The sequence below is a fragment of the Anser anser genome (assembly GCF_964211835.1).
Source record: "Anser anser genome assembly, chromosome: Z".
Classification (NCBI taxonomy): Eukaryota; Metazoa; Chordata; class Aves; order Anseriformes; family Anatidae; genus Anser; species Anser anser.
This window is the reverse complement of record NC_139723.1, coordinates 61,783,883-61,809,911: the sequence shown is the minus strand read 5'-3', so window position 1 is coordinate 61,809,911 and position 26,029 is coordinate 61,783,883. Positions and strand designations below refer to the sequence as shown.

The following is a 26,029-nucleotide window of genomic DNA, read 5'->3' as shown; positions in this document are numbered from 1 at the left end:
CAGTGTGGTAGAGCCAAGCACTGTGACCTTACTCGCCCAGAGAGCCAACCACAAGGGTTCCACATAAAGTCTCACAGAAGCTCTTTTGGGAATACACGTGACCTCCTAAATTAATCTTCAGCAGTTAAATGCACCATGAGCTGGGACAAATTACAGATTCCTTGGAGCATATTTCTGGCTAGTATGGCAGAAAGCATCCCTGTCTGCCAGGTGGGAGGCGGGCTATGCCTCAAGTGGGCCTCAGCAGCCCTGGTGGGACAGTCGCTCTCTGTCTCTTCCAAGGCCTTTGGGCAGCAGCCCAACAGGAACATGCCAGGCCTCAGCACAGCATCAGAAGTCCCTGTGTTTCACTGGGGCAGGCAGGGCTCCCCTCCTTCTAACAGGCATAGGGTCAGTGGGACTATGTGCCCATTCAGGCAGGAAACCCCAAGCTATGGGTGACAAGAATGGCCTGGGGCAGCTGCCCAGCTCCTCCAAGCAGCCTGCCGCCCACTGATCTGCTGCCCAGGGACATGTTCCAGGTGGCATTCCCAATGAGTTGTGTAACCTTACAAACAATAATCAGAATCACAACACACACACACACACACCAGTGCAAACAGTCTGATTATGCAAGGATAATCAAGGAACCAAGATGCCTTATAACAGGGGTGGAAAGACTTATTTTCCTGGAGGACAGGAAAGGTATGTGCCATTCTTTTCTCTCTCCACAAAACATCTCTCAGAAGAGAAAAGGGGAAAAGATGTAATTGCTGATTTTCTTCATGAGATGGTTCTCAGAGCATGGGGACAGCAGCTGTGAAGGGCCCAATACCACATTAAGCTCAAGGCCAGTGCCTTTGTCATAGCTCCCCCAGGCAAAGCAGAGTAGTAAACAACACACAAAGAACAAAAACTGAAAACAAGCTGACAAGGGATCAAGCACAGAAACATGTGAGGGAGTGTGTAAATTGGCAGCCAAATACATTGGCATCAGCCAGTGGATTAGTAGAGAGGAAGGCATCCAGAATCTGAGGGGATTCATAGTTGGTGGCAGTCTACAGAGTCATGGACAACAACCTCCAGATGCAGTGCAGAACTGTCCCACAATCCATGAGAGTGGGCAGACATGCAAATATGGAGAACTTCTCTCCCTCCACGGTGGGGGCCACTAGGCTGTGGATCAGCCAAGTGGCCAAGTGCCATGCACCCGTGTCCCTGCCTGCAGGAAAATGGGCACTCACGTCCCTGGGTGGGCTCGAACCACCAGCCTTTCGGTTAACAGCCGAACGCGCTGACCGATTGCGCCACAGAGACCTGTGATGTCTCTCCTGAGGGTGATGCTGTGGGGACGGGAGGACACGCAGAATCACAGATATTGCCTCAGTCACCTTGGGTCATCCACCTGGCTGTGTCCCCTCCCTCCTCCTGGGCATCCCAGCCTCCCTGCTGCAGGGCAGAGCGAGGAGCAGAGAAAGTCCTGATGCTGTGCAAGCACTGCTCAGTGACAGCTAAAACACTGCTGGGTTATCAACGTTGTTTTGGCCACAAATCCAAAACGTGCATTATGTGGGCTGCTATGAAGACCTTTAACTCCATCCCAGCCAGACCCAGCACACAGAGAGCAACATACATCCAAAGAGCAGAGTAATGCTCCATCTTCCATTAGGGAGCTCTGATTGTTCTTTCAGTGCACTAATCTTCATAGGATTTCATGGTTTCTTAATGAGAAAGGCTGGAGGGAATCTCACAAATCTAGAATGACATAGCTAGATCTGTCTAGAACTGCTATTAACTAACAGATCCTGAGTTGACCAAGCTTGTGTGCACTGTACTAGTTTTCAGTTGGATAACTTGAGGTTATGAGAGCCTGAAAGCCTGCCAGAGGTCTCTCTCTGTGTATATCTTAGGAAAAGTGCACTTGTCAGAGTTATTGTGAGGGGAAAAAAGAGATCTGCCAGACCACTGACAGTGTGCACTGTGCTTACCTCTACAATCAGGTTTGAGACATTGCTGTCATGTTTTATGCATGAGTCATACCACTTGAACAATAAATTAATCCAAATATTTTCCGAGTATATAACATTTTGCTGTCTGTACCTGCAAAAATGCTACTAGCACAGCATGTACCAGTGACTAATACATATGTACACACACAGAAATATAAAGGGGAAACTGCCTCTTCCTTTCTGGTTTTGTTTTTTTTTGTTGTTGTTGTTTTATTTTGGGAGTTTTGTTTTGCTTGTTTGTTTGTTTTGTACCTTGAGCTCATGAGGAAAAAAAATGGGGGGGGGGGGAGCAAAATCCACATAATCTCCTCTTTAGCAGTGAAGTTATTATTAATTCCCAGTTTTTCTTACATGATTTAAGAAGTTTATATCATGATTAGCATCCAAGAGTGTTTTTACTACCGGCAGATGATTATTGATGACTGCTAAATGGAGCGGAGAATTCTTCTGCTGTGGAGGGAAAGCAACAAGCTTAGATGATTAGGTGCATTTATTAGAAGTCCATTCAAGCAAGGAAGAGTTTCCTGCTAAAACCCAAGCTTGCCGACGGGACGCAGGGCGTGCTCCTGCAGAGCCACAGGGCTGCAGACAAGGCACACCGGGGGCGCGCAGCAGTGCCAGAGGCCCCGCTACGAGCATCCCTCTGCTGCTCCTGCCACAGCTGCAGCAGCTGGTGAGCAAACACCACAGAGGAAGCTGCAGCTGCTGAGAGCAGCATGCACAGCAGCGTGCTGCCACGTACAATTGCAGCAAGGCATTGTACACATCCATATTGCGCTGCGCTGCTGGCCTCAGCTGAGAGCGAGGAGTTTGGTGCAATGTTTGTGTTCCCTCAGAAAACTGGGTTTGCCCTTGTTTGAACAGGCTGGAGATAGAATAATTCTGAGTTGAGAACGCAGCTGTCAAAATCCACTTTCCAGGAATAAACTCCTGTAGCATACTGCTACTGTAGATATCCTTCATAATAACCTGGCTTGCTGTAGCAATTATAAAAAACAAGTTATAGCTAGAAAGAAATTAAGTTTTTATATGAGTGATTATTCATGAAAATAACTGGGGCACAGGTCCAACACCAGTCACTATTCAACCAGCAGATTGGCAAGATCACTTTGCTTGTTGTACCTGTGACTCATCAGTTTCTGTTAAATACAACTAAAAAATAATTCCATACCAATGCCAGACACCAGCTCATTAATCTTTACAAACCACAACCATTTCTTTGGGGCTACAGAAAAATAAATAAAGCTCGCACACAGTGCTGCACTGGAAACATTTCCAAAACCTCAGTTACAGTTTTACGAGTTGTTTCAGCTACAGAAAGCCAATGAGAACAACCAGTGCAAAAACAGATTGATCTTTAAAATAAATCATCTCAGTCACATTACACAACAGGCAAAATACAGTAAAAATAATGAACTACTCGGCCTTATTCAGTATCTGAATTCTCAAGGAAGTCCATAAAGACAGGGCACGCTGAGGAACAGCAGGAAAGTTGTATTGATACACACTCACCTCAGGTTTAGGGACCAGATCAATATTCTTATCAATAAGAAAAGTAACCAAAGATAGATGTCCATTCTGAATTGCAATTTGTAATGCACTGCTGTTGTTCTGAAAGAAATGTTATTGACAAGAAATGTTGTTTGTTGTTGGGAAAAATAAATAAACAGTACTGAAGATAGCTACCAATACAGAATAACCTTTTATTTACATTAGTGTTATTATCCTCCTGTCCACACCTGCAAAAAAGGCCTCCCTTTGATAAAATGATGTAAATGTATGAAGTAGGCCACCAGTTACAGCTACATGTTTTTGTAAACACTGAAGGACCTTCCTGTTGTTACCACAATGCAACAAATATGCTGAAAACATCAGTACTCCATGGTCCTTTTCAATCTTTATTGGCAAAGAGCTAATTCAGCATTGTCAGCTTCGTTGGGGGCATGGACTACAACAATCCCAATGTATCTCCCAGTCTGTTAGTTCAGTTTGACTTTTAACAAGCCATTACAGTCACATAACACATTAAGAAAAAAATCAGCAGAAAATGTTCTCTTAATAATTCTGCTAAAACAAACAAGCTCTCACTCTGCTGGAATCACAGGCATTGCTGCAAATTCTTGCAACAGGCATGCCAGGGCCATTTAACACATCTGAGCCGGACTGGAGTTCAGGAACCAGATGTGGGGAACAGATTTGTCATCAGTTCAGGCGTATAAGCTGCCAAAAATGAGGCTTTTCAATTACCCTACATGGTTACATTTCCTAACCATATGTTTTACTATTCAACAGACAGTAAATAAAAAAGGCCAACATTATTCTGTCAAACATATCTATGCTAGATTTTTTCCACAATTAACATTCTTTGCATTCCCAATTCTATATACAAATATATATATATGTATGTATATGTACACACACTATTTTATAAAAATAAGCAGAGCAAATACACTGTGAGTACACACAGAAGAGAGAAGACAAAGCCATTCCCACAGCCCAGGGTGTGCCAGCAGCAGTGTGCTGAAGGGATTTTTTGTACATACATGAGTTAAAATGTTGATGTCACTCCCTGCTTCCAGTAACAGCTCAGCACATTTTTCATGACCGCCTTCAACAGACAAGTAAAATGGCGTTTCTCCATTCTAGGGAAAAAAACAAAAAACAAAACAAAACAAAAAAAAAAAACCTGTTCCAATTTAATCCATGTAGTTATAAAGATTATAAAAGTATGACAGTACACAGGTTATCTTTATCAGACTCATCCACCTCAATAAAAGAGAGGAGATGGTCCCAAGAGAGCATAACCTGAATGCTCCCAAGTCAACACTTCAATGAAATGGCAACGCACCAGCAATTAAGTGATGGGTGACAATTATGTTGATATACATAAAGCAAAGTGTAAAATACAGATAACTGTTTCACCTGTCTTGGTTGTTCTCCTTTCAGAGAATATTACAATCAACAGGAACAGAAACAAAGATTCTGGGAATCAATAGCTGCCCTTCAACTTCAGCCAGCATCACTACCGTGTTAGCAGACACTATAGGCGCTGGTCTCTGCCAGTGTAGTGCCATGGCTTTCTAACTGATTCCCATCTCACATTCTGCCTACAAGGAGCACTTTTAATAAAAATAATTCTGCTGCATATTTATTTCAAACCTCCTCACAAGCCAAAAGTCTCCATGTCTCCACAGCAGGTCTCTAAAATAAGCTACTTCTGTGTAAATGATCTGCACAAGGATCTAATCCCTGTTCCTGGACTAAAACAGACAAAGGTTTCCAGAAAATCACTCCAGTGCTTCAACATTCACAGAAACATTTATATCTCCTGAACTTTCCTTGCTTGAACTTCTACCACCATCATTTCAGTAAAAATTAATTTATTGTAATATATAGCTCATGGTGGGATAAGAGAGACCTGGTTATCCACAGAAAGTAACATCTCCAGCTGGACAGATAGGTGACACCACTAGCCATGGCACAGCAGGGACACAAGCAGCACAAGCTTTATGTGCAGAAATAACACATTTAATTGGTCAAATATTGGAAAAAAGGAGGGCTTCACATTTCAAAAGAATTCCTGTGCCTCAACTTTGGACAGCTGGAAAAAAAAAAAAAGAGAACCCCTCTGCCCATAAGCTTTTTGCTGAAAAAGGAAGAGGAGAGCCTTAGCAAGGAGTGGATATACCTTACTCCTTTCTTCTGCTGGACCATTTCCTTCTATAAATAAACAGGGGATGCAAAATGGAGAGGAGGTCATTGCATGAGGAACAGAGGACAGAGCAAGAGACATTGAAGAAGCTATTGGATCTGAATTTATTGGAGGAGGGACAATGAAACAGGACATGAACACGCTAGGAAAGCAGCAGAACTAATGAAGTTTATTCAGTGGAAAAAAAATATTTTAAAGTGTTATTTGTGATTGTTTTTTTCAAATCTCTAACTTTACTTCCTTCAGTAATTTTTGTCCTCACCTGATTGAGGTCATTTATTTCCTCCCACTGTTTGAGCAGAATTTCTACGACTTCACTGTGTCCATTTTTGGCTGCTAGATGCAAGGCGGTGTTTCCCTCCTTGAAATTAGAATGTCAAAGAAGACATTTTAGAACACAGAATAAACCCAAAATGTTAAGGACAACATGCACTTAAACCAAGCCATTTGTCCTTCTGTCTCTCTCTTATGTACAAGGCGGCGGTGGCAAACCTACAGCATGTTTCAAGAGCCAGGCCTATTTGAAAAGAGCATTTTCCCATGCACATAGTTGTGACCTTGCTGGTCTGGATGGTTGCTTATGCTCTGAAAACTGCAGTGCATTACTAGCAAATAAATAAATAAATAAATAAATAAATAAATAAATAAAATCTTAACTTTTAAAGAATGAATCAGAAGAAAACTTTGGGCACTCTTTCCAACTTCAACAGGGACTAATGCCAAGTCCCCAGAAGTATTGACTTACAGATTAATAGACAAAACCTAAGTAAGTATATATAATGCTGTTGTCATGGCTTTGACATCAATGTAGCAATCTTCAATCCTCTTCACCATGAGCATGATTCTTCATTAGCTAAGTGAGAAAAACATGGCATACCAGTAAGCAAATAGACGTGAAGGGCAATCTAAATGATTATCAGGAACTGCAGAAGCTTCTGAGCTAAAAGACAGCGCTAGCATAAGAACAAGCGTAAAACTGGCTACAGACGAACTGAAGATGGAAATTAGGAGAAGGATCCCAACCTTCCAAGAAAGGAGATTCCAGAACAGCTTTTCAATCACATTGTTAGTGGGGAAAAAATCCAAATCTCTTTTACAAAAAAAGTATGTTTGTTAAGGGATGGATACAGCTGCTTTTAGTGACCCAAGAGTGGAGTTTCAGTCCTGTCTTGTTACCTTCCCACTCTGTAGGATCACAGCGTTTGCCTCCCATCACTGCTGCTCTACACATTCAGCCTGCTAGCTGTCTGGGACAAGGCAGTCTTTTAACCTTTGCTAGTAGACTGCTTAGCACAACTGACATCTGGGTTGAAATGCAGCATTTAATATATTACCAGAAGACCAAAATGACAGCATGACTTTCTGAATGCTTGTTTACATGGCTCTATGAACACGATTTCTGACCTTTTCACTTTTTTTTATATATTTGCCCTTGCAATGCCTCAAAGGCAGAGAAACACCAATGTGCTCATTCCACTAATAGTGACGTAAGGAATAAAGAAATTTAAAGGTGGAGTTTGAAAGTTAGTAAGACACCTTGAAGTGTAGAGTCAAAAGCAAAGTCAATTAGATTCAGGCATTTAGGCACTCCTGAAAAATCCCCACACGTTTATTTGCCTTCTGAAGTACTTAAACACCTCTGAAAAGTTAGTCACGCAGGACTCAGCAGTGGCACACAGACACAGCTGAGTGAAGAAAATGGAAAACCTGATGTCCCAGTACAGAGGCTGGCACCTTCACCTCCAGACTTTCCCTTTTCTTCCAACTGGCAGCATACGCCAGTCTTGCCTTACATGAATAATTAATGCATACAGAAAGGCTTTTGGCAACGGGACCAGAAGTTCCACTGTCTTCCCTTAATTACTGAAAAATCATCATCCTTGTGTCGTTGATGGTCCAATGTATATCACTGCCAGCGCAACGGCACCTGCACAGCTTATTCACATTGCTGGGTTGTGCAGTAACTACACTGAAACAAAGTAATCTCTCCTAAGCACAAAAAGAAAGCATTACCTGATCTTTTTCAGATGTGAACAGCTTTAGAGCAATCAAGTTATTTATCATGTCAACATGGCCTTTTTCAGATGCCAGAAGAAAGGGCTTTCTACCTCTCTAGAAAACAATCATGGAAAGAAACAGAATTATTGAAAGCTTCCAGTTACCAGATATATGACATATATATGTGCATGTTATTCTCATAAATATTTATATATAATAATGACCAAGTTCATCAGCAGAAAAGTATGTATATATGAGAAAAGCAAGAATTTTTAAAAAGCAAAATTTTGTAGTGCAAAAAAATCCCACCAAATTATACATCTTGTGTGTCCTGAAGAAAATATTTGAAAACTGATTGGAAATGGTAACAAATGAGGTATAAAGATTGCTCAAAATATTTAATTCTTAATTATTCATGATATTAAACTATACATCAAAAGGACTGTTTTGTTAAATGTCTGAAGATGCTCAGAAGCGGGCACTAATAATTTATTTTCATGGCTTAACATACTTGATCTGAATTCTGCAAGCACAGACCACAACAGCTGCATCTCAGAAACTTCATCCAGGAGATCTGAATTTAATGCTGTACACTGTCTTTTGTTGTTTTTGTTTGTAGGTAGTAAAAAAAAAGAAACAAACCAACCTTATCCAACTATTCTTATCCAACTATTTACAACTCAATGGTGGAAAGTTATCCTGGCACAATAATACCACTGGTCAGATGGTGAGACCATCTAACCAGTTGTCAAAGGCTACCTGATAGTGGCCTGTATTAAAAATCTGATAAAAAAATGCAAGAAAATATAATTTTGATATAGCCTCAATATAGAGAAGACTCCTTGAAGGCCTAAAGCACAGAGGTTTGTTTTGTTAAATAAACTCTTCTCAATATCAGCCTTGTCACGTGCAGACAGAATTCAGTCAATACAAATAAAGGCTCTAAAAGAGCATGGGGAAGAGTTGCTCTTTTGGTGACAGATCCTATGAGAATATTTTTTCCTCCTGTAAAGATACAATACCCTACCTAGCTAAGCAAGCCTTCAAAGCGAGATCCCAACAGAGTGGGAAGGAAAAATGCAGGCATGGCAAAGCACGATGACGACAAGGCCCTGGCACTGTTGAAGTGTTGAAGCAGCCCTGTAGGAAGGCTGCATGTGGCTTATACTCCACTGGTGGAAGAAGCCTGCATTGTCAGCAATGGACAAAACCGACCCACTAGTACTGAACCCATCCAGTTCCTGGTACCTCTGCCAGGTATTGTAAAAATGGCAGCCACATCTATGGGCAGGGTGCACAGGGAGATACCAGAGGAAACATGAGAGGATGCACAGGTGGAGACGTGAGAGGATGCAGGGGAGGAGATGCAGGGGGACACACACCCCCAGAGAGTGGGTGCTCATGGAGGAACCCTGGGCCGGAGCAGAGAAAAAAAGAAATAAGATCAGCAAAAAGAAAACCACTGTGGACAGACCCCAACCCCCTCTGCCTCCCATCACCTCACCAATGGGCCTGCGCAAAGGGGAGCAATGGAGGGGAGGCCTCTAGAGCTCACCTCAGGCAGGCAAGCGGGGAGGAAAGGTCTTTTCTCCACGTGCCTGTCAGGCAGTTTGTCACACTTGTTTCTCAGTACCCAAATCAGTAATTAAATGTTTATGCAAGTCATAATAAATTTAATTTTGTTGGAACTCCCAAGCCAAGATTGTTTTGCCCACAACAGATGCCTCACAACATTGAAGGAATAAACAGAGAAAACAAAAAACAAAAAACAACAACAACAACAACAAAAACATATTGTACCCCATCAGGCTTGTTCAAGTCAGTCAGATGAAGATCTTGGAGAAAATAATCAACTATTTTAACACTGTTGTTCTGGGCTGCAAAGTGTAGTGCATTCATTCCTTCCTGAAAAACCACAAGCAACTCTGTAAGAACGGGTTTGATTTTTTCCCAACACTAACATGTTTACAGTTGATAAAAATTTGTCATCAACACACCTCATTCTTAGCCTTTTGATCAACGCCTGCTTTAACTAATTTTCGCATTACATCCAGATTTCCAGTCCAAGCTGCAAGATGAATCGCTGTCAGGCCATGCTTTAAATAAAATGAAAAAGTCAGAAATTACCACCAAAATACATCCTGCCAAATTTATTCAATCTTTTTGATCAATTCAGTGTACAAGCGGGGTCTGCTCCACAGGCACTGGAACATCAGCATTACCACCTGGCAGTGTGAGTGGGGTTCATCTCACTTAAATTACACTAGAGGCTTAGGTTCCCCCTCTCCCTGACCGAAGGCCTGGCATCTCTAGACAAGGATTTATCCTGTTCTAGGAAGGAGGGGTGAAACACTACCCCAAAATGTCTCTCTCTACCCCAAAATTTTCTCTTCACAAACTGTGTGATGACCTGAGGGAGTCAGTTCTGGGCACAGTGAATTACATTTTGGGTTATAACGTGAAACAACTGTATTTCCATGAGTCACTATGATTTTCCAGTTAGCTCTCTTCTTAAAGGTTTCTTTTCTTCTCCCAAAATTCTCTTAAGAGTTTTTCTTCTTCGCAGTATGCTCATTCTATTTCTTATCAACTACAATATCAATCTGACTGCCAAAACGTACATGAATCACCATCAGATATAACATCTATTGTCATAATAATTAAACTGTGTGCTAAATATAATGGAGTATTTCCAATAATGTTTGAATAAAAATGATTATCAACAACTAGGAATTTAAAAGAGCCAATAATTAAAAGGCAATCCTTAATTAGAATAAGATTCTGAGTGTTTAACAGAACCCCAGCACTGGGAGGAAAATTTATGTTCCCAAGCTGGCTTCAATGCAACCTACCCAGCTATTAAAAATAATAATAATAATAATGCTCGGAATCACCTTAATGCCTGAGCGAATCTGAAAAATAATTTGCCATGAAGAAATGAGCAGGGCTTTCCTTCTGTGTGGGACACTCACTGGCCAGGCGGTGCAGGACAATGCTCCCAAATGGAACAGGGATAAACAGTGGGTGGCTTTCCTACACTGCAAGTGAACACCGAGGCCAGAAGCTGCCAGCTACTGGCACGGACAGGTCTCTCTCGTCTGATTTTCATTCCAACAGAAAATAACAATGACGAAACTTTCTCCCTCCCACTGGTTCCTCCAGCATGGAATTTGTCTTTTTTTTTTTTTTTTTTTAATAAATAAATACTGCAGCATATGGTGGATAAGAAGAGAGAAGCAAGTGGGGTGTGTGTGTATGTAAATGATTAATCCATTTTCATTACTCAGGATGAAATATATGTGTAACTCATATTATATAAGAACTAAACAAATAGCTTCTCTGGAAACAAATTACAGTTCACTGGAAAACTCCTAGCTTGAATAACCTGTTTATTAATAAGAGCATACTTTTGGTCACGGCATCTGAATAAAACCCTGTGCTGCGAATCGCCATCTGGCCCAGCCAAATTAGCCATAACCTGCTCAGCTCTGGAAGTCTTGGAGGCTGCAGAGTAGCCGACAGTTTTGCATTATGCTGCTTACAGCAGAAAGGGGGAAGGGCACACAAGCAGTCACTTTCTGATCTCCCAGTTATCTCTGGGTCTAATTTTTACTTATAGTGATTACTTTCATATACAAGTAGCCAATGATTAATATGTAGCTACCACAGAGACCGGGTGTTTGTGCAACAACCCTTGTTCTTACACATACATTCGATATTGCCAGTGGTCTGGGCAATGTTTTTTACACCAATGATGTGTTTTGTTTTTTTTTTTCATTCAAATGTATGCAGTCTTGAAAAACAGAAGTATTTACGGCAACCACCTAACTTTGCAAAATGCAGGCCATAAAGGAAATATTTCCCTTTATGTTTCCCCTAAGGTGTTGCTACACTCGGTGAATCCAGGCATGTAGAACAGCTCACCTGATCTGCCATATCGAGTCTAGCTTTGTGATGGAGAAGAAAATCCACTGCAGACGTATGGCTTCTTGCGACAGCAAAATGCAATGCTGTGCGCTTCAGCTGAAATAAGAAAAGTTTTGGTTGTCAGATACACAAAACAGCTCTTTTCCTAATGCAAATGTCATGATTTCTGAATTTTCTGATTATTAATCTAATTCTCTGTTTAATATATACATACATTTGCATATTTCCCCTGTAACTTGTTCTTTGTCTGTATTTCTGTTCCCTTGGAGAGAATTTAGGCATTGATCATAAAGATTTTGTGCAGAACCCGAACAGTTTAGTTACAGAGTTATTGTATGTACCAAAACAATCCCTTCACTGAAATGCGCTGTCAAAGTGGGATTAAGTAATCACACACTGCCTAGAGGAGACGCACGCATTGCCAGAAGCACCCATGTGTACTATTTTATTATATAGTTGGATTTGAAACCGTTGAGGACTAGATTTACACAATTATATTTGCTTTTCACATCCTCCTCACATTTTACTGTATCTCTGCAACACATAATGAGGTTCCTCTCTCAATATTGAGTCACCTTCCCAGGCTGAGCCATTATCTATGCAAATGAAAGCTTCCACCTTGTGAACAGTGAGTAATTTTAAACAGATGAAACAGCTCAAGGCTTACCAGAAACATTTAATTATTTTTTCATTAAGGTAACTGATGGTGTGAATCTAAAAGAGATTGGTTAAAATGAAGTAAACCTTGGTGGAAACAGTTTCAGTTATAATTAAAGTGACCATAATTAGATTTAACATAATTCACTGAGAATTTTCATATGTGACATAAGCGTTTAACTTTAAAAGTCAGTTTGTATTTGTTCTGTTGTGCTTCTATGCAGATAAGCTGACGGATTCATTTATAACTCTAAATGTACAGCTATATGAATTAAAAACATAAACAGGTGGGATTTATGCCAGGAAAAAATGCTTGCATAGAATATTTTTATCAGCAAAACTTAGCTTTTGGCAGCCTTACTTATTTGGCTTGGAAATACACTGCTTGGAAAAATCAACATAAATGCAAGAGCTGTTCTGCCAGTGTAAGCTAAGTCCCTGCTAGGAGCATCAGTCAATGCAAAATATCCAAGCAGATACACTAGCAAATATAATATTTTAGACCTGATTTAAGGATGAGAGAGTAAAGACTCAGACTGTTGGACTGGAAATATATTTAGTTTAATTTCCCAAATTCTGGAAAATAGTAAGGAAGCAAGAATATTTTGAGTGACTGGGCTCCGTGGTCACCTGCTATGTATTTATAGAGGTATGCAATTAATTGGTACATGGTCACTGTTCAAGATAAGTCTACTCAAAATAAATCTTTGTCTCCATCTCTTTTTCACAAACAAAACAAGGAATGCAGCTTGATTTTCTTCTTGATTCCCCAGTGGGGAAAAATGCATGTAAGCATAGGAGGCAATGTTTTTGCTTCTACGAGTAAAGTAATGTTAGGATGTTCATGAGCAAGGGATTTATACATAGCCACTGAAAGCAAACTGTTCTCCTCAACTCCCGCGTAAAATACTGAGATCTCTGTGTTGTTGTCCAGCTACCTCTGATGCACAGCACTCCAGTTACTGTGAAATGTGTGTCCTCAGACTTCGGAGCTGATATCAGCTAAGAAATGCATTCTTGTCTATTTATGGCAAATCTGAAACCTGATCTCAGTGCGACGCCAGAAGCTGTGGTAGAACGCTTCTGTGGTTCCATGCACACTGGGCAGTAACACTTCACACCAGCATTTGAAGTTTGTAATGTTAGCAGCACAATTTCATTCTCAAAGTGACTGTGAGGTTAAGTTCTCCCCTTCTGAAAGATGGGGAAACCCAAGGAATTAATTACACAAGAAGGCAGGCAGTAATAGAGCAGGGGCCACGATTCAGAGGCCCTTAGGTCCTAATTTTATGCACAGCCTACTGGCTAAATTCAAAAACCTGTGAGTTATGCTGCATGAAGTCCTACAGTCCATACTGGACACATGAAACACTGCTTAGTCATCTTCAGGATGGGGACCCACTCAGCTCTAGCTAGCTGGGCTTCCACTATGCAACCCCCTGAGCATTGCGTTTTGGACACGTCATACTCACAGTATCTACAGCATTTATATTAACACTCTTTTTAAACAGCTTTTCCATGGTTTCCAAATTGTTCATTTTAGCAGCACGTTGAAATTCTCTTTCATCTGGCAATACTGTATAAAGATATTAAAAAAAAAAAAAAAGTATTACTAAAAAAGTAGCCTTAACAAACTTAAAGGACAGATATTGTTCTTACTTTCTGTTATTTGTCCTGGTTTCATACTTTAAGTAAATCATTTGCTTTTCAACATGGAAGTGTTTCAGGATTACATCTTTTTCCTCTAGAGACATCTGGCTGATGTTTCTAGTCTCAATTTTTAAGTGCAAACAGAAGTAGGCTTTTCACAGCACAGACTACCATTATTTGCACTGCTCACAGGAACAAGAGTTCATTTATGAAGCTTCTGCCATCTAAATGGGTCTCAAGGCATTTTATAAGCCTAACAATGAACAGTACAAACTCTAGCATTTATTCCCTATTCTTGGAAAAGCTGTTATTTTGCAACAGAACACACCACCAGAACACATTAAAATGTGTAGCAGTGACCATGCTTCAACTGTGTAGGAAAAGAGCAAAACAACAACAACAAAATAAAAACAGACAAAACAAAACCAAACAAAACTAAAAAAAAAAAAAAGTCTGTGTGAATACTTGAACTCAAAATTTGGCCTGAATGGGGAATTTACTATTAAGTTAGGACCATCCTTTAATGTCTCAACCCAAAGATGAACATCTGTTCAGCCAATTGAAGTAGCTGTAGCATGCATATGGACAGCTGTACAAAACACCTCCACAAAACTCGACAAATATTTAGTGACCTTGGAAAAGAAAATACCAGTGTCTGATCATGAATATAGCCAACACAGAGGTCAGACTATTTCTCTATCAGCATGTGTCTGCCTTAACATTTAATTCAGTACTTGAGAGAAATTAGGGTATCGGTTTTAAGATATTCTTAATTCAGTAGCATATCACACTCAAAATGTTGTTCACTTAGATAACTTCTTTCTGGAAATGACTGAAAAGCTAAGAAGGCTGCTTGCCTAATGATATTGACAAGGAGGACAGTATTCTCTGTCAAACTAGAAACTGCAGCAATTATTTAATCCTTAGAGGCCTCTCATGCAAATCTGTCCCACTGTATTATGTCTAAGTTCATTAACAACTAATGAAAATACAGCTTGAGGCTGTATGGCTGCAGAGTATACTAAAGAAAATCAGTATGGCAGTCACTTAATTGCATCTTACGCATTATCTGTGATTATAATCTCAGTGGAAATAACCACAGTTGTACTGTACAAAACAAACTAGAAACCAAACTGGACATTTCCAAAATGCTTTCCTGCTTTTTTATGACACTAGCCAAGCACCTCAAACCAGAAGCATGCTCCCAAAAGTCTCTTGAAATCACAGAAGTGTTTCTCTTGTCTTATAAAAAGAGGGCAAAGACCAACAAAATAAACAGTTGAAAATAAAAATGCAGGACTGAACTAAATAGTTAAATAATAATACTGCTACAGACTACCATGTTTGCTTTCAAGCGTTAAAGGCAATAGCCAGCTTTCACACCAGAACAGTGGCATGTTATTATAATAGAGTGGTCGCACCCAGTCAGGGCAAAAGTCCCTTTGCACCAATATTCTGCCTATAGCAGTGGCTGGCAGAAGATCCTTTGAGAAGAGTGTATGAACTGGACAATGCTATAGTGATGTTTCCCCAGAATACTTGTCTAGACTCATACAAACCAAACAAACAGTTATCACAGAGTTAATACTATTTCCTTGATTTCTCTGTGTCTAAAACACATTATTTCCAAGTTTTCAAACAGACTGTGTGTCAAGGGATTTGCATTCAGCTGGCATCTTCTACAAGGAGCGTGGCTGGCAGCAAAATCAGCATTGCGAGCAGCGGTCTTTGCAGAATAAATGCGTAACTTGTAGTTTTCATCGTCTATACCCAGAATTAAGTATTTCCACTCTCTTGATTTCAAACATGGGTAACTAATGGTTGTAGGATATCTTGTTCAAAGCAAGTTTGTGGCAAATGTGGAAATAAAAGTTTCTGCAACAAATAACTGCAATTAGTTACAGTTCTGCCATGTTCATTCCTATTGTCTGCTGATGAACATTTGCATATGTGTCTTACATGAAGATGCGAAGATAAATGTTGTTGCATCCCAGGGCATTCAGGAACAATCCCAGCAGTTTACTTACTCTGCCTTCAAGAAACAAGATGAAGCAGTGCTTTTATTTTATTTTATTGTTTCTGCACAGCAAGGACAGTTTTGCTTTTAGCTCAGACAAAGAATTGATGGCTGATTTTTCTCTCCTGTGTGGAAGTCATGAACTGGAAATACACTGTTAAAAATTAGACTTTTTTTTCCCCCCTCAAGGTTTTATGTTTCTTAGTAGTCTTTCTCTCGTAATACTTCTTAGAGAATTAAGAACAGCAGCAATCTAGACACACCACTGTGCTCACTTTCTGCGCAATATTTTGCTGCTTTTGCAAAATGATTTTTTTCATGCATGAAATTACAAGAGCATAGGGCTGTCAGACTGCAGATTTATGAAAGCTTTCTATCTAAGCTGTGGTCTCCAGAATTTGGCACTCCTTGCATTATTACTAATCACTTGATTTTCAAGCAGAGGCAGCAATCCACTAACCATTTGCAGCTGTCAGTCATTTTGAGTTGTTTTCCTTTACTTCTTCCTTGAGTTTGACTCAATGCCTTAGAGGTTTCATAAGAAGTTATATTTTATTTTCAAGTTTACTTTTGAGTTAAGTAAAAATATTAACAGCTGATTTCCTTTGCAGACAGTCCTATCTACAAAGAATACATACTAAGATTTAATACAGAGTGCTGAATAACCCAATCTTTCTTTTCTCTTGGGAAGGCAAGTAAACAGGCAGTTTACTTCAACTTTCAGTTGACCTGCTCCTCAACAGCAGCTCAAGTTTTGAAATACCTTCAATTTCCTCATATTCAAGTCTTATTTCACAGTAGGTGGCTTTGATCCGTCTTTGGGTAATAGAGCAACCAAGGACTGCTTCCACTAACGTCAAAAAGTGAACTGTAGATTTCACTATTCACAGACAGGATCATAAGGAATTCATACAATAAATCTTTCCCTCTTTCCCCCTACTTTTATATTCCTCTTGTAGAATCCACAATATGAAATCTGCCATTATCTTCAAAAGAACAAGGGAAACAAACAGAAATTTGAATTGGCTGAAGAATTCTAAGGAAGGAAAACATAAAAATAACAAAAGTATTCAAGTTATTTTCACTCTATAGTTTCCAAAAAAAAAAAAAATCACTTATTTGATGTTGTGGTTATTTATCGATGTTTTCATGTTTGTTACTGAAAAAATTACTAATGTAGATATTTTATAGGGTCACATGAATCTTTTATCAAAATAATAATTTTTCAATTCAAAGAAGTCATGAGAAAACTTTGTATTGAATCCAACAGTGATATTTTATTCAGTGCTTTTCTTTATCTGCCCTTCTTGCAAGCCTGGAAACAGGAAGCATGACCCAGAAGAGGGTTCAGTGATTATCACATTGAAATCACAGGACACAGTCACAGCAGAGTTTAATAATTACCATTCAGTTTCCACAAATAACCCATTTTCACTATTTGCAGCCCACGCTGTTGTGGACTGTTCTTTAACAGACCAGCTTGCAAGATAAAATCTCGAGTTTATCGTCAGTACACAGCACACCAAGTGCAACGAGACCGGAACTCCCTCCCATTGCTGTGTGCGTCCCCACACAAGGTGGAGGCATTTGTTGGTTGTGAAACTTTACACGTGCTTAATCTCCAGCATGTGGCTAACCCCAGAGAGCGCTCTTGGACAACTTGAGTTGAAGCGGGGTGCCAGACGGATGGCAGGACATACTGTCTCTTGGAAGATGGATGCACCCAACCCCACTCTGGATCTCACATCTACAGCTCCTCACTTCCCAGCGCAATACTCTGGCTCACTGCGTAGAAGCCAGACCTCCCGTCAGTCCCCACACACTCACAGCTGTTGTGGTTGGCCGCTGCATCTCCATGCATCACATCCTCCCTGGCACCAAACAGGTGGCTCAGCCCCTTCATCATGGCTGGCAGCTCCTCTTCCTCCTCACCTGAGGGAAGGGGCCCCATGCCGGCTGCCGAGGGAGGTGCCTGGGGTGTGTTTTCCCTGCTGCACTGAAAAACCGGTTCCTGGGGCTCTGAGTTGACTCAAGCACACCCAGCCAGGCTGCAGGCAGCAGCACACCATCACCTGGCCACATCAGCCCAGCTTCCACCAGGTTCGGCCTTTTCAGAAAGCCCTTTTGGGGGAAGTTGCTCTCGGAGTTATTCTGTGTTAGCACAGGGTTCGCTGGATTACAGACACCCCTGCAGGCATGGCATGCTCTGGGGAGGCAAGAGACTAGGGTACTTCTGGCAGGAATCTGAGCAGAAATATGCATGTTGTAGCAGAAACAGTTGTAATTAATCCGGCCACAAGACTTTCAGTTAATTTTCATGTAGACAACATTTTTGCTAGGTCTAGCAAAATCAATCAATACATACATCACCAAAGGTTCAGTTTTAGTGAACTGACATAATGAGACCTATCTAATCAGAAAATTCTGTTTATCTTGAATTCCAGATCCATATTTTCCTTGGTTTGCTTAAACGGATTATTTCATTTCATGTAGGCAACCATTACCTGAAATAGGGCATAAAAATTGCTGACTTTTAATGTGAGCAACTAGGTTAAATTTTACTTTAAAATTAGTGTCTGTTATTGCTGACATTTTAAAATAAAATATCAGAATAGTAGCCCAAAGAGCACAGAACTATCATTCTTCTGCCTTACACAACTGAAGACATTGAGTTTCTTCACTATAATTTTTTTTTGTAATTAAGTTACAGTCTTAACTTCTGAGATTACTTGTGTCCACCACAAATTTAACCTGAATGACTCAAAAGTTAGTCCATCAAGCAAAGTCTGGTGATGTGGTTTAACTCAGCAGGCAGCTCAGCACACAGCAGAGCACACAGCTGTTCCCTCACCCCTCCCACCACTGGAATGAGGGAGAGAATTGGGGGGGGGGGTGGGGGGGGGGGGAGAAAAAAAAGAAAGTTTAATATGGAAGGGAGGGGAGGGAAATAAAATTTTAAAAGGGAAAGAATACACAAAAGTGATGCACCACACAATTTCTCACCACCAGCTGGCTGATCACAGCCAGTCCCCAGGCAATGGCAGCCCTCCTGGCCAACTCTCCCCAGTTTTACAGGGGAGCACTGCACCATACAGTACAGGGCCAGCTGTCCTGGCTGTGTCCCCTCCCAGCTTCTGGTGCACCCCCAGCCGGAGAAGGAGAAAAGAACGTGACACTGTGTGAGCATAATTCAGCTCTTTTCACCTTTGAACATCTTTAATACTGTCACATACACCTTGAACTAACTAGATATTTTTTTGACAGTACCTCCAATACAGAAATGTTATTCAGCCAAAAATTTAAAAAAAAAAAAAAAAAAAAGTGTGAAAATAAACCCAGATTAGAAAGAACAAACAACTGATTTAGCTATAGCTGAATCATGGAGATTTCACTTTTACTTGCTTCCTGTGAGTCAAACATTCCAGTGTAACATCTTAAGAGGAAGAGGTTTATTTCTGTATCATGACTGGGCTGGTAATATAAACCCACTGTTAGGAACATTAATCCTTCTTTTCAAAATGACACAACTTTTGAATTACTCGGTTCACCTCACACAACCAGCCTGAAGTAGGAAACATGAATCTTTAAACCAGGACCATAATTTTACATATAGCCTGGTAAAAACAGCTGTCAGTTTCAGGTTCTAATTACTGTCAGATAATCTTATTTCACAGCATATCCCTGTTCTCCTACCTTTCCCAGTACAGCTATATTTTATGCTCTCATACTTCCCAAATAGCAAATTCTTTATCCACTTCCTTGACTCTTTCAAAGGGCCCCACAGCAACCTGCATAAAAGACTGGCACAGAATCCATAATAAAGTGCAGACCAAGGAACTATTGGAACATCTCCTTCACTTTTACGTGGTGCATGAATTGTTAGCCTGGGCAACCATAGTGCCTTACAGTTGCACTCACTCCTCTCTTCATCTCTTATGGTTACAGCTACCTGTTGCAGCTTGCCTTTCCTTAGGAGTACTGCTTAGAATAATGAAGCAGAGAGGCCCAGTCTCAACAGGTGCTCACTTACACAAACAGAAATAAGAAAAGGTATGGCAGATATCCCCAGAACACCAGCTGGACAACAAACTCGGGCATCTGCAGGCTGTTCCCTAGGCTCACTTTGCAGGCAGTACGATTCTCGACAGCTCCAACGATATGATCTCTTCCTTGGATATACATACTGCAATGTAAGAGATGGAGACAAGGATGTGATAAACTCTGTAATAATTCCAAAATGGATCAAGTTAATGGCAGAGCAATCCAAGCCCAAACTCTGTGCTGCTGATGTTCCTACCTGTAGAATTACTGCCACTTCAAAGTGGAACTTCAGCAACTTTAAGAAGAAAATGGCATACCCAACAGTATTTATGTATTCCCATCAGTTACATTTTTAGCAATAAAGATTTTGAGATACCCAGGCCAGACAACTAATAAACAAAATGGGTCATCACGATATCTGACAGTAAGACATTCTGTATACAGGTATTTCACAGCCCATGAGTGAATCAAGATACTGCTGCAGCAGGAAACATTATACTGGAGAATGCTACTCTACAGTCTTAAGTTTTTAGGTATTGAGGATTTAGAAGGTAAATTCAAGCAAGTTGTTCTTCGAGTCATTTCTGTGTTTGTCCCACTTATGTCAAAACATACTCCTTACAGATAAGTGCTTTGGTCACGCATATGCTGTCTGCATTCTTTTCTTCAGAAGTGGTGGACAGAACAACATTAAGATCCGAGAAGTTTACACTACAGAGAAATTCTCATCTGCAGCCATCCTAGAGCATCCGTGTGTTTCAGGACTATGAATACAGCAAGTATGGAACGGTTCTCAAAGGAAATACTTCACAAATTGTTAGACACGGGCAAGCTATAAAGACTTTCCAGATGCTAATGAAAGCAGATTTTAAGTTAAAGTCAGTTATTACCAATAGAGAATAACAGTGAGAGAAAAATGCAGAACAAACATATTGCTTACACAGTTTTCTCCACAAGAACTAGGAAGAAAAAAAACACGTCATGGAAGTTTCTGAACTGAAGGACTTCTTCAGATAAAAACAGTAATAAACATGGTATAAGAAATCACACAGAATATAAAATACAGTTCTGAGTTACAAACGATGATTTAGATGGAAAACATTAGAAGAATCTCACCAGCCACTTTCTGTATACATACAGAATGACCTTTCCAAAAAGTATATTTTATACACATCTCAAAAGACGAGACATTCCTGGCTTTAGAATTATAACATGAGCTTTATTTCCATATTAACTTTAACATACTCCGTGACTTTAACTTTATGACATTCAAAGATAAATCTATGACACCTTTTTTAGAACAAATGATAAAACCACTTCCCAGGCTCAGCCAATCCAGCTTCATTTGTTCAAGCACGTAAAGGTGTTTCCTTCTTTTGCTGAGTAATGCACATGTAAAATTACAAATTTTAAAGATATGCACATAATGACAAGATAACATTCAGATTCTACACTTTATTGAATTAGAGAGATTTAAATCAATAAAAGGACAGGTGCTCAGTTTCTAAACTGCAGTGGTAGCTTAAGTCATTGCTCCCTCAGTTGCAGTTACGTCTTCCCTACCAGAATTTTCCAGCTCCCACCTCTGTCAGCAGAACAGCTAAATGCTGATTGCTCATTGACCTTGTTTAGATGAAGTTAACTGTCTCAACCTACAGAGTAGTCTGAACTAGATCAACTAATTTGGCTCAAAGCAGATTAGAGAGCACTGAATTCAAATAACAGAGCTGCAGGTACAGAGGCATCTGGCAAACAGAGATGAGCAGGTGGAGATAGTGAAATCATTCCAACAAGTTTGAAAGTGAAAAAGTACATTCCGAACTTAGCCTGAGCATCTAAAACATACCAGGTAAGACATTTATTTGTTTAAAAAAACATACAAACCCCAAAGTAATACCCACAAAGTTAAGCAATGGGACAGACACTTCTATTGTAGCAATTTTAAAGATTAACCCATTACAAATTTTATATTTCAAAATTTTATCATTTCATAAATTCTAAGAAAGCTATTATCATAAATCATTATAATAAAATGTCTACATTTAAGCAAATTGCTGTAAACAGAGTATCTATACAGAGTATTTTAAATATTTGCACTTTACCATTTCCTCCTTACATATGTATATTCATAAAATATCATTTATTCAAAAATACAAAATAATTATAAATAAAGATAGTTAATAAGGTTTCTTCATTTCAGCATCTTGTATACTTATAAATTACTCATATTATTATTATTACATATTTACTTACAGTAAATTTAGTCCCACTGACAGGTACCAATTTAATGACTGAAACGAAAATTGAAGTTCTCAGTCTCCTTGGAAAGGGCAAGGATCAAACAGCCTTTGTTTGACTATCCTGGAAGACATCCTTCTTCCGTCATCTGGTTTATTAATATTTTTAGTATCAGCGAAGTCACGCTGCATCTCACCACAGTAAGCCCTTTACGGTTGGTCCGTCACCTCTTACTGAAGTCATGTTCAGTGACAACAATGAAAGCTTGACCATGCTCTGAAATATTGGTCTTTTTTTTGAAGCTGCAAGACTAATCAGTTTTCGTGTCCACTGACAAATCAGACATTCACAGGATCTGAAATCAAGCAACTCAGCTCTTCTGTGTTATCACACAGCTAGTAACACAAATTAATTTCGTGTTCAGTTGCCTGAGGAAGTATCAGCCTGCACTACCATGGTTGCCATGTCCAACTCTCTGCCTTGCAGAGAGGATGGCAGGTCAGATCTAGGAAAAGGGCCGTCAGCAAGCACCATGTGGCACCCTAGCTAATGATTCCTACTTTCTTGGGAGCTTGCGCTGCAGACTTTCTCCACGGCAGTTCTAATCAACCTGTTCCATTGCACAGGCAATTCATGAGACTGCTGCTGACTCTAACAAAGTTTTATATATTCAGTATTAAAAAAGTGCTAGCAAATTTCATTTCTCAGAAACTGAAAAAGTATTTTTTTCAAAATAATTAAATGACCTCAGTTGTATCTCTTCTTCGACTTCAAACATCATATTCTTTTTACACAGGCATCACAGATATGCAATGGCTCCTGTGTGAATTCAGCTAGATTCTATCTGAATCCAGCATACCACCAATGCTAAATTAATTTGCAGTCGTAAAACACTATGAAATACTTCATATGGAAGATGTCACACAGTCATTTAAAAAACATTTCAATTGTATGCTTGGAATTGCTTGACTTGGCCTTTTTCGATACTGACTGTGAAGTTGTTAATCCAGACCTAAAGATAAAAAAAAAGGAACAATATACATTTATACAACTTTAACACTGATTTTTTTTTAAAACTCGTTTATTTTAGAATATAAGTTGTGTACTCAGTTTCCAGATACCCTTACCTTTTTGTTCCTTGTAATGGATTTGTGCACTGCTGTCCTCTGCTTAAACCTCCTGAAGAGTAATTGGGAAGAACCAAAATTAATTGCTTTAGTAAAGAAAGAATGATGCAGAAGTTACACACATAGCATAACATTTAAAAGAACAATTTTGGATAAGGTTTTTCCTTCCAATTTTTTTTTCTGATATTACCCAAACTGAATTTGTCTTAAGGAGCAGATGACATTCTGTTATCTGCAGTTTAAGTACTGTAATTTCTATTAATTTTCTTTCTTTTATTTTTTAACGAGAAAAAAAAACACTTTAATTTATTAAATTCTAAGTGATTAACTTGAATCTTATAGTTTTCAGAAATATTTTAGCATGATGCAGCTGATTTTCAAGGTGTTTGTTGAAAACTATTTTTTCTTTAACCTGTAGGGGAAAAAAACTTTGCCAATAGGAGACTTTTCATTTAAAATAGTCTGTTTGCACATGTAACAACAATATTGCTTATGAAATTTGCTTCGTAAAATATTTGTATTGTAATTCTTAACTGTGTTCTAGTATTTCCTGATATAAAGCTCCCAAGTTAAATTAGGAACAAGGTACTTCAAGCAGATAGTTAAATAACTCCATGTGTCCTACAATCTGGCCAAAGATTAACCCCTCATCAAAAAAAAAAAAAAAGAGAGAAATTACCCAAGTAAACATGCCATTGGCTTGGCATGTTACAGGTGCAGTTATGTGACATTTTACAGCATGAAAAGCATGCTTGCAATTTCCTGCCTTTATGGTTTAGTTCACAACTTGTTTTTGCTAGTACATTAATGGAACTATTTTGTCAACTAAATCTCTTAAATGATCCAGGTTAAAAATATTTTCACTAATTTTCACCTAAATCTCAGTGGGCTTACAAACACCATTCTGATTAAGATGGGGGAGGAGAGAACAGACACAACATTCACAGTAATGATCAGTAATTCCTGTGCTACCATTGCTACAAATGAGAATGCACTGTGTAACTACCTCACTTATAAAGCTAGTTTATCAGAATTTGAGTTTATCAGATTTGATATTTTTTTAAATAGAAGTGTTTTCTCTTACACAGACCTTACTCCAATTAGCTTGTTGTAAAAACATCCAAGTCCTGAAAAGTTCAAAGTGTACCACTACCAAATTATTGCCATTACACAAGTGGATAATTTGAATAACCAAATACATCTTAATGTGCATACTCACCAGCTCTGTTTAAATTTTCCATATCACAAGTCTTAGCAGGACAACTATTTTTTTCTGTCAGCTCCTGGATGATGCCTTTATTTAAGCAGACATCTACATGTCTGTTAAATGACATAAGACTGGTGGTTTTCTGTTCTGAATTACAAACTGGACAAACAAGAACATTGTCTTCTTTGGCTTCAAAGTAACAGGATGAACTAGTTTCTTCTGTATGTTCTGTCTCTCCAAAATGTTCTGCATCCTCTTGTGAAGTTCTTTTGGGAAAGAGACACTGTTTTATACATGTGTTCCTAGCAATAGCACTGAGATCACCAGGTTGTCTTTCTCTGTGAGGTTTATCAGATATTATCTGAGTGAATCTCTCTGTGCAATTGCTAGCAGAGTTGTCAGATGCACTTGCTGACTGGCCTGTTCCTCCTAATTGATTCGTTTTAGTTTTTTTACAGGCTTCAACATTTTCATTTTTACAGTGTGGAAAAAAATTAAGTGTATCTTCTCTTGAATTGTCATTCTTTGATATTTTCACAGCATCTTTAACAAGACTCCCAGTAAGGCACTCATCAATATGCCTATTAAGCTCTTCCAAATTACTGCTGCTTTGCTCCTCAAAACAAACAGGGCAGGTAAAGATCTTACACACATCAGAATTTTGTAAGTCTGTGACCTTGTTTGTTTCTTCCACAAAATTTGCTGTTGATTTCATATCATGAAAGAGCTGCTTATCTACATTTTCATTTGGAACAAGATTATCACATTTGAATTGTCTTGCAGCTCGCTTTTTATCAAAAAAACTCCCTCTGGAAGATGCTTCTGAATTTTTTGTGAAATTTTCTTGGTTGGATTTCCCTGGCTGAAGCCTAAGAAAACCATTTTCTTTCCCCGATTTTAAGAAGCTTGTAATGCTTTTTTGTTGGTATTTCTTCTCTTCTTCACTTAAAAATCCTGATACTCGTACACCTAATGATGAAAAACAAAGTTATAAATGATAATACCAATTTTATGAAAATTTGATACTTAACACTTTTGAGATGTATACAACCACTCAATGAAAGTGCATTTTTTCCTCTAAATGGAGGCTGTAGTACTTGCAAATGCTAACAATGGATCACCTGGTCCACACAATTTTATCAGACCTGTAGACCTGCCCAACATTATTATTAATTTCGATACCCACAAAGAGTTAATTAATTGCACCATAAAGTGAGGCTATAAACTTAACAGTTAAGTAGAATTCCGTCTGAAAGACAGTTTTGCATCAGGTTTCCCCATCAAATATTTTTTTTTTCTTCAGCACATACTGATACCATAGACAACTAAGGTGTATATAACACCAAACGGTTCAAACAAGAGAATATATAAGCACCTGAAATGTACAGGTCTTAGATTCAAAACACAGAGTCTACTTCTGGCAGAATTTTTCAAATTTCTTTCAGAACATGGTACCTTTAAATTTAA

At 39.2% G+C, this 26,029-nt stretch overlaps 2 protein-coding genes across 9 annotated transcripts in view; both read right to left on the bottom strand.

Moving 5' to 3' along the window:
• The window catches only part of ANKDD1B (ankyrin repeat and death domain containing 1B), a 29,373-nt gene extending 8,331 nt beyond the window's left edge, over positions 1-21,042 (bottom strand). For 2 of the 6 annotated variants that reach the window (XM_083818007.1, XM_083818008.1), the window contains exons 1-10: positions 17,777-21,042; positions 13,755-13,858; positions 11,623-11,721; positions 9,696-9,794; positions 9,499-9,603; positions 7,714-7,812; positions 5,963-6,061; positions 4,532-4,630; positions 3,501-3,599; positions 2,340-2,438 (exon numbers count right to left, since the gene is read on the bottom strand). In XM_083818007.1, coding sequence (XP_083674133.1) covers positions 2,340-2,438; positions 3,501-3,599; positions 4,532-4,630; positions 5,963-6,061; positions 7,714-7,812; positions 9,499-9,603; positions 9,696-9,794; positions 11,623-11,721; positions 13,755-13,858; positions 17,777-17,900 — 1,026 coding nt within the window. In that variant the 5' untranslated portion in view covers positions 17,901-21,042. The remainder of the gene's footprint in view (positions 1-2,339; positions 2,439-3,500; positions 3,600-4,531; positions 4,631-5,962; positions 6,062-7,713; positions 7,813-9,498; positions 9,604-9,695; positions 9,795-11,622; positions 11,722-13,754; positions 13,859-17,776) is intronic. The other 4 variants (XM_083818010.1, XM_083818009.1, XM_083818011.1 and 1 more) reach the window with 4 other exon arrangements.
• A 149-nt stretch (positions 21,043-21,191) lies between these two features.
• Positions 21,192-26,029, bottom strand: part of POLK (DNA polymerase kappa) — a 35,850-nt gene continuing 31,012 nt past the window's right edge. For all 3 annotated transcript variants that reach the window (XM_083817989.1, XM_083817988.1, XM_083817990.1), the window contains exons 14-16: positions 24,575-25,531; positions 23,356-23,407; positions 21,192-23,240 (exon numbers count right to left, since the gene is read on the bottom strand). In XM_083817989.1, the coding sequence (XP_083674115.1) occupies positions 23,156-23,240; positions 23,356-23,407; positions 24,575-25,531 (1,094 nt within the window). In that variant the 3' untranslated portion in view covers positions 21,192-23,155. The remainder of the gene's footprint in view (positions 23,241-23,355; positions 23,408-24,574; positions 25,532-26,029) is intronic.